This window comes from Denticeps clupeoides, chromosome 13 (genome assembly GCF_900700375.1).
Source record: "Denticeps clupeoides chromosome 13, fDenClu1.1, whole genome shotgun sequence".
Classification (NCBI taxonomy): domain Eukaryota; kingdom Metazoa; phylum Chordata; class Actinopteri; order Clupeiformes; family Denticipitidae; genus Denticeps; species Denticeps clupeoides.
This window is the reverse complement of record NC_041719.1, coordinates 6,707,519-6,716,028: the sequence shown is the minus strand read 5'-3', so window position 1 is coordinate 6,716,028 and position 8,510 is coordinate 6,707,519. Positions and strand designations below refer to the sequence as shown.

The window sequence follows — 8,510 nt, the reverse complement described above, 5'->3', positions numbered from 1 at the left end:
TCACCGAAGATGAAGACAAAATCTGCCCAAAGCTGAGCTAATGTGACACTAGCAGTGAGAGGTACAGCACGCGACAGGGCAGCCATCGGTGCGTTGCCAATAATGAGCACAGGTGGCTCTTCTTAGTCCTGAACCCTTATTTGTGTTCATCTTTCTGTCGCAATAGGGTACAAATTAACACACAACACACGAAATCACAGGTACAAACATCCAGCAAATTCATTCAGTTAAAAAACGATTCTTTTAAAGGCACCCGGGCCTGTGCCCAGTGTCCTGGTGAACCCAGGGTGAGTTCGATTCCTGGCTCTCATACCTTGTGTGTGCTCGGGGTTCGCCTGTTTCCTATCGCTACTAATTGTAATTAAGTGTGTGTGTGTGTGTGTGTGTGTGTGTGTGTGTGTGTGTGTGTGTGTGTGTGTGTGTGTCTGTGTGTGCCCATCCATCCTGCCACAAAACCATACATACAACCAAGGTCTCACTTCACATTTTAATAGGGTTTTTAAATTTATTCTGCATCGATTAACATTTATAAACATGAGAATGGTAGTCAGTGTGGTTTGCATTTTGTAGAAGTGTCCTTTGTGAAGATACAAAAGTTTATTGCAAACCAGTATGAAACCCCAAGAAAATAATTAAGAAGCGTTCTCTCCTCGGCACTGCAGAAGACGTGGTGGCGAAAGGAAACGAGGAACGCACTTTTGGATTTGGTTATGTGAAGCAGGGGGGATGAGCCCCTACGGAGCATCAAGAGTCACAGGAACAAACCTGGCACCAGCCTGCACGACCATACTGAGAATCTTCATCGTGTGATCTGGGCACACTACACTGAATTTATTCTGTGTTTGAATAGCATTAAATGCAAAGCATTTATGGTCCCTTAATATTCAGTATATAGTCAATTCCCTGCCTTCATTTAATCCCTCTAAATGGGAATTCTGTAGAGTGACGTCACATGCAGAGAAACCAAAGGAGGTGATTCATAAACCCAATAAATACTTCTGCAAAAACCTGGCTGTGAATAGGGGCCTTTCCCTCTCCTGTGGAGCCTGACGAGGGTACAAGTGCCGGGAAGCACTGCCACACCAAGTGAGAGAGCAAGTGAGGAAGAGAGAGCTTTAATAACTGCAGTTGGCTTGTGGCTATCTGCAATCACGTCTTTACTCCCAGCATAGAGAACGGCAGAGGGTAGGCAAGGACATAGAGAGCCGAGACGTAAGGAGACGGGGAGAAGAAACAGAAAGAGAGGGAGGGGGCGGGGAGTCCGAACACTATAATGTAAATGCTCGTCAATATTCAAAAGCCTTCCTCTGTAACACAGCCCACCCTCGAAGCGGATGAGTTGCGTCATGAAAACGGACAAAAATAAATGACCCGGCCAGTGCGACAATGACAAAAGCTCACTGCTGACTCACGATGCTCATGATATGTACACTTCAGTTATGGATGAGAGATGGACGCTCTCAGTAGTATCAGAAGAGGCCTTCCCCCACCCACACACCGGATAATGTATTCCCACAACATGGTTTAAAAACGAGAGATTTGCACTTCTAAAACTTCTAAAAAATAACAATAATTATTAATCTGTCAAAAGCCTCCATTGTCCCCCTGTGAAGTTGTTTCAAGAATTTTGTAAAAAAAAAAATAATAATAATAATAATTATAATAATAATAACAATAATAAAAAGAGACCAAATGTATCGTATCCTATATTAGTTCTACATTTACGAAGAGTGCTACAAAAACAAATGCAGCTGTAAAAGATTTTGTGTAGTTGGTAACAGAAAATTCATCATTATGCTCAAGACAAGTATCTTTGCACAATCCTATTTGACAATGAAGTGTTTGTCCAACAACTTTCCTGGATTCTCACAACTGATGGTAAATGTACAAATATTTCATGTGACGTGATTAAATACTCATTAACCCCAGGAGAACCCATCCTCCCACTTGAAATTCCCACAACCCCTCACACAAAATAAAGCTGTACATAAAATAGTCTGTGGATTTGTGTTTGTTTTATTCCTATCGCCTGTCTGCTAGCTGTTTGGTTTGGCTTGGCTTAGAAAAATACTTATGCCTGGTCAGGTCAAATAAAATATAAAGTAATAGCACATGAGCCAAGGTACAGGGCGGAGAAACAGAGGTGCAGCACAGGGACGAACACATGAGTTAAAGCAATGATGGAAAGGTGACAAGAAGGTAGGCGTCTCTTCCACCTGTCCAACCAGTGCCAGCCAGCTCAGCCAATAAAACACAACACAAACAATGTGGTTCAAATAATAAATCAGCATCATAAAAAAAACAACACAAAACCATGCAAAATTGAGGAGTCATTGTCCATTGTCGAGGAAAGCGAACAGTAAATAATATGGCAGGAGAGGGGCAGTCACGGGCGGCTGCTGCTGTCCTTGGGTAATTTTTGTTTTTTTTTTAAAACATGCCTCCCTCGCCCACATCATTGCCCTGCTCCTGAGGAAAGTCTGAGTTGAGGAGGGACTCCATGTAGGCCACGTAACTGGAGCTGTGTGTGAAGGCCTCGCCTGAGTCCTGGGTGGTACCATCCGCGGGGACAGAAGTGGACGTGGAAGGGCTTGAGGTGGGCTGACGTTGCAGCGGGTGGCTGGAGGTGGGGGCCGACTGTGAGGCTGGGCCTTTCGTGGATGCACCACTTGTGGAGGGTATAACACTGTGAGGGAGGGAAGCAGAAGGTGGGGCGGAGGCTGGGGTCCCCGGGGAGAGGAAAGTTTGTGCTGGGGGTGGGGTGGGCAGCCGAGGCCTCTTGGCAGCCTGAGCTTCATGTTCATCCTGAGGTGGATCAGTCTCAGGCTTCCTCTCACTGTTCCAGGCCTGAAAAATAGGAAATGAGAGCTTATCATTCATAATTAGATCACAGTTGTAAGTGTACATACTGAGTAGCCAGCACTTACCAGACGAGACATAACTCTTTTGGGCAGCTCCTGCTCCAGTGTGTGGATCTCCGATCGCTTCAGCAGTATTTGAGCCTGATCCAGAAACTCCACCTGAATAGAGCGAGAAGAGATTGTGATTGTGAGAACTCTCTCAAACATCAGCTCATAAGGCCTCCCAACAAATTCTCCTGAGAGCAGCAAATCGTCCCGATCAATGTGATGCAAAGCACACGCTCTGGCTCAGCAGGAGTCATGTGGCACCTTAAGACCCTGTGTGAGAGATGATACCTTCAATGGAGTATAGAGAAGAGTCAAACTGACAAACACGTACAAGGTCGCCCAGCCTTTCCCCTCACACACCACCCAGTGCCATCTTTCTGCCGCTATGGTAGATTTTTGAACCCCACTGAACCACATTATGACCAAAGATAAGAGAAATGTATAAGAATGAAAGCCACGAAGTGCTGGGGGGGGCGGAACCGTCGACTAGCTGGCTGTTGACTTGTTGCGTATTGCCCACAACATTATTTTTTCTCACGGTAGAGAAATGTGTGTTTGTCTTGAAGCAATGGGACAGACATGGGACTTACCTGGAAGTAGCGGTGAAGATGCTGCTTCACAAAGGAAGCATTGACCATCTGGTTGTTTGGGTTGCGAACCAGCAGGAGCTCCCCTATCTCAGGAGGGCCGTAGCGAAGGCAGTCGTGGCTCTGATGGAGGAGGCAAACAAGAGATCAGATAAGAAACAGAACCCAGCATGTTGGTCACATGACAACTTACACAGGATATAAGTTAAAGTGTCACTCACCATCAGGTTCTCAGGCAGAACATTGTCACTGTAGGAGCCGTCATCAAAGTTGACCTCGTAAAGTGTCTGGCTGGCGATCCCGATGACAGTGCACCGGTAAAACCAGCCATCACTGTTCCTGCCTATCACCTGCTGGCCCAGGGAGATGTCGCGTGACCCTGGCTTAGGCTAGGGCAGGAAGAAGATCGAATCATGAGATCAAATCCGCTTTAAAAATAGGAGGCATCAGTATGGCAACATGGTTTATGTAAAGGCCAAAACCATACCTTCTGGATGGTCTGTTTGTGCTTCTGGCATGTGACCGACACCCCATATGGCCAGTCGGCCGGCTTCATCACCACCCCGGCCAGGTGTGCACAAGTTACATGGAAGGAGGTGGAGCAGCTCTCGTAGGAGCACTGGATACAGGCCCCACAGATGTTTTTCGTAGCTTTGTGGCAATAGATACATTTCTGCGAACAAGAAATACACACATGAAGGTACGTTAATTTTTATTACATCCTATGTTAAATTTCCACCACTTACTACTTGGATATCAGGTATTAAACATGGTTCCAAGAATGTAAATTTTAAAACATGGGTACAATGAATTTTTTTTTTCTCAGCTAAACGCACACTAAAACAGGAACATTTCAGTTATTTTGAATTCTAGGCAACGGGTAAATAACACTATTTATTGACCCAATTAACCAAATATGATAATGAAAAGAGTCCGATTTCCCTCAGCCCCTGCGTTAATAGCTTGCATCTGAGTAATTAAAGTAATTAGTTAAAAAAAATGAAATAGTTATAGTTTACTCCTATTTACTCCTTTCGAAAAGTAATTGAGATAGTAATAAAGTTATGTCAGTAACTTAAAATGTTCAAACAAATGTGGATAGCCATATCCTCCTTTGTTAGCCACACCTGGGTTTGACCTGTCACCTCACAATATTGGCCACTTGCTTTGATGAAGCATGAGACAATGAGAGGAGTTTCAACAGATTTTGCAGATTTCATCAGGCAGCAGGGTGAGGGTGTAAGCGAATGCCGTAAAGCCCATTGGACTGTCAATGTTAATTAAGAAAATGTAAAAAATAAAAAACAGCAGACCATTTTCACAACTCTGAAAAAAGAACACTGCATGTGTGTGGGTGCATGTGCTATTTTGTTGTTCATGACAAATTGAATATCAAATACCAATTTTAGACAATGTCTGAAAGGGGCTGTAATTCTTCTGCATAGTTCTAAGTTATTAAGTAGATAAGAATCTGCAGAACACTTAAAATTGTACATTTACATTTACATGCTCATTAGCATTTATCAGATGCCGGTATCCAGAGTGACTTACAATCAGTAGTTACAGGGACAGTCCCCCCTGGAGCTACTTAGGGTTAAATGTCTTGCACATGGACACAATGGTAGTAAGTGGGGTTTGAACCTGGGTCTTCTGGTTCATAGGCGAGTATGTTATACACTAGGCTACTACAAACCTAGTTGTGTTTAAATAATGCTTCTGATCAGACCCAACTAAAATTAAACACTTTATTTACATTAAAAAATAACCTTTAAGACAATCTTTTTCCTCTTGACTCAATGCCTCCCTTCCTTTTCTCAGATGAGCTCAGATGAGAATGAAAAATCTTTATTAAACTGTCAATACTTGGAAATGTACAACAGCCCTCAATAGCGGGGTGGAGCAGAGTGATGTTTCACTGCTCAGAGAAGAGAGCCGGTTTAATAATGCAGAGGCAGACAGTGTGTGTCAGGAGGAGGAATGCGAGAACGAGGAGAGAGTTCTAAGTATTGATGCGCCATTTGTTTACTTCTACATAGAGCAGTCTACAGTGACACACAAGAGGTGTCATTCAAGACCATCTACAATAGAGGCAAGTAACTAAAGTAATGCTGGTCGTCCCATTAATTTATCAGACGCTTTTATCCAAATGACTTACAATCATTAAGGTCTGTTCCACTGGTGAAACTTCAGGTTAAATGCCTTGCACAAGGACACAATGGTAGCAAGTGGGGACTGGTACCCACTGGATACTACCACAAAAGGCCTTAAGAGCGCAAAGGTTTTTTTTCCTTCCCCAAGCCCATTCACTACAACCATTCAACTAGGAATCCAACAGGGAACTTCATATTAAAAACACATTCATTCATCAACCCAGCATCCTGAATTGACTATCTGCAGAGAAACCTAGAGGGCTTCCATTTGCCAGTGTCTGAATATGAACCTCAGGGAGAAGCCAGCCATAGAACTCAGAAATGGATGATCGTAGCGTGGCCACCCAGTTCCGACTCCTGAGAGTGCAGCAATTTTTCCTCTATTTTGTCACTAGGCAACTGCAGATTGGCCACTGAATAACGATGCCGCCAACAGGGGCTTTGTAGTCTGTGTGATGATGGCTTCAGTCACCCGAATCAGAGCGCGTCCCCCCTTTCATAGCCAAGAGGCCCTGAAGAGTCGACGGTTGACAGATGTAAATGATTTAATAGCAAATCATGGCCGTCTTTTGATAGATTATTCAACCCCTGATAGATCATTTCTGCATTGGTGACAATGCGAGGGCAGCATGATGGCAAAGGCGCAGGCAGCAGCTTGGTTGAAAGAGCAGGGGCTGATGGGAAATTGTCTCCTGCCTGAAGGATCAATGCAGTTCATTTAGTGCAGTGAGGAATGACACCTGATTATTGTGACATTCCACAACATTAATAATGCACATCTTTCTCAACTCGCTCTCTCCTTCTGCCTCCGTGTCTGAGTAACGCCTCACAAAAAGCCCATTCATCACCAGGCCAGAGATGAGACGAGAGTAAAATCTTGTCTGTCTCATTGTCTGGAAGTTTTTGTAAGACTGCGCCATGCAGAACACACTCATCTACTCATTCATTTAAACTTGGAGCTTTCCCCCTTCGAACCTCAGTGCATTGAGTATCAAATTTGAACATTTACAAAAATACAAATCTACACAGAAAAGGGGAGCATGAGGCTGGGGAATATTTTTGGCAGAATACGATGGCTGCCCATAAAAAAGCCATATTTGGAAAATATATATATATTTCATGTGCATTGTCCATTAATACCAGAGAACAATAACATAAAAAAGGGCATTATACTGTGCAAAATGATTTGATCATGCAGAATGGGACACATATGTCCAAAGCTCCTTTTTCTTGGTTCTCATGACAATGACCCATAGATTGACTGCCTGAAAGGGGTCCTGTACTCTTGCGCTAAAAATGCCCAACTCATTGGGAACATTTTAGGGGGGGTCCTGGCACACATGAACAGCGCTATAACAGGAGAAAAGTGGAAGTAGACTTTTGCATAATTTTGAGAATGAACTTATTTGGGAAGGGGCGGGTGGGATTGTAAATCAATGGTATTATTTTCATCATGCAGTTTCACACATGCAACCATGGGAAATTGAAATCTATTTACAATACCCATTGTCAGTGTACGGACTCCTAAAATTGTCAAAAAACAGACCAAAAATAGTTACAGGCTGGTGATATCAATAAAGTCATTCAAAATGTTGCTTAATTTAATTTTGTAAAAATTTTAGTTACTATAATTACAAAAGTCAGGTCCATCTGTTCAATATTGCCTTTGCCTGTTTTTGTTTTTTACTTGGTTTTACTGTTCTTCCTTCTTTTAGTTTATAGACTTTTAATGTTCAGTAAATGAACTCAGTAAATGAGCTACAAAAAGTGTATTATTGTGACAGACAACTCATTTATTGGCAAACAACTGTGGCTGCATTTCAACGATCAAAGCGTGAAAAAAAATTGCGTGGATGTGTGTGTATGTGTGACTCACCAGGCTCTTCCTAGTTTCTGGGACAGATGTGACATCCACTGGCTCTCTCTCAATGGCATTGACAAAGCGAGCCTCAGGCACAGCGATGGCACAGATCACGTGTACCCACCTGGAGTCCCATGGGCACAGGGTCAGGTCATACAAAAGCCTCAAAAGCATAAGGACACTTCGTGCCGTATCTCAGATCCAAATTTAAATACAAATTTAAATATCTTCTTTCAGAGAGGTGGGTACAAACCCCAATATTAAGGTCTATTAAGGAATGTAGTATTAAGATGACAACCAATAGTTACAAGGACAGTATTGCTCAGAGACACAATACTTGGCTACTACTACCTGGAGAATATATTATTAAAAACCATGGCACTGATGACCTCTGAGTGTGAGTGTGGAGGGTGGCAGTCTGCTTTAGCGTCATGAATGTGAAGTAATCCGAAGTGCAAATTGACAGTTAAAACACTCGCTATAACTAAGTAAGCGCTTGCGACAACTGGGAACAAGTACATAAATAAGTGCATAAAATGCAGGGTTCACAAGCAAGGCTTATATTAAAATGTGACACAAAGCAGCTTTAGTTTATTATTTGTCTGAAATGAAGACCCACCTGGTGTCAGTGGTCATCTTCAGAGCGCCACCCCGCAGGTTACATAAGCAGCAGGACTGACAACACGGCACACAAAGAGCAGCGTCACCAACTTGCACATCACCAGAGAGAGACGGAAAAACCTGTCTTAGTCAGAAAGGACTGTGGTTAACACTCACCGCCGTCCAGGCCACTGTTGTACACCGAGAGCACAACCAGCCTTCCTGCTTCGTTTCTGGCCTGACGCCATAGCAACCTGGAGACAGATGGAGTCACTTTTTAGCCTGAGACTCTTTGCAAGAGCAAACTCTTTCGACCCAGATCCTGGATCCTGGAAAACCCCCCCAGCTTGAGTGATTTTCACTTTAACGGCACTATGACCAGAATCAGATGATCACTAAAGAA

At 43.4% G+C, this 8,510-nt stretch overlaps 1 protein-coding gene across 1 annotated transcript in view; it reads right to left on the bottom strand.

Moving 5' to 3' along the window:
- Positions 1–473: 473 nt before the first annotated feature.
- kdm4b (lysine (K)-specific demethylase 4B) overlaps positions 474–8,510 on the bottom strand; it is a 40,269-nt gene continuing 32,232 nt past the window's right edge. Inside the window, exons 15-22 of the mRNA XM_029000759.1 lie at positions 8,285–8,361; positions 8,127–8,182; positions 7,523–7,631; positions 3,984–4,169; positions 3,718–3,885; positions 3,500–3,619; positions 2,928–3,020; positions 474–2,847 (exon numbers count right to left, since the gene is read on the bottom strand). Of these exons, the coding sequence (XP_028856592.1) occupies positions 2,431–2,847; positions 2,928–3,020; positions 3,500–3,619; positions 3,718–3,885; positions 3,984–4,169; positions 7,523–7,631; positions 8,127–8,182; positions 8,285–8,361 (1,226 nt within the window). The 3' untranslated portion in view covers positions 474–2,430. The remainder of the gene's footprint in view (positions 2,848–2,927; positions 3,021–3,499; positions 3,620–3,717; positions 3,886–3,983; positions 4,170–7,522; positions 7,632–8,126; positions 8,183–8,284; positions 8,362–8,510) is intronic.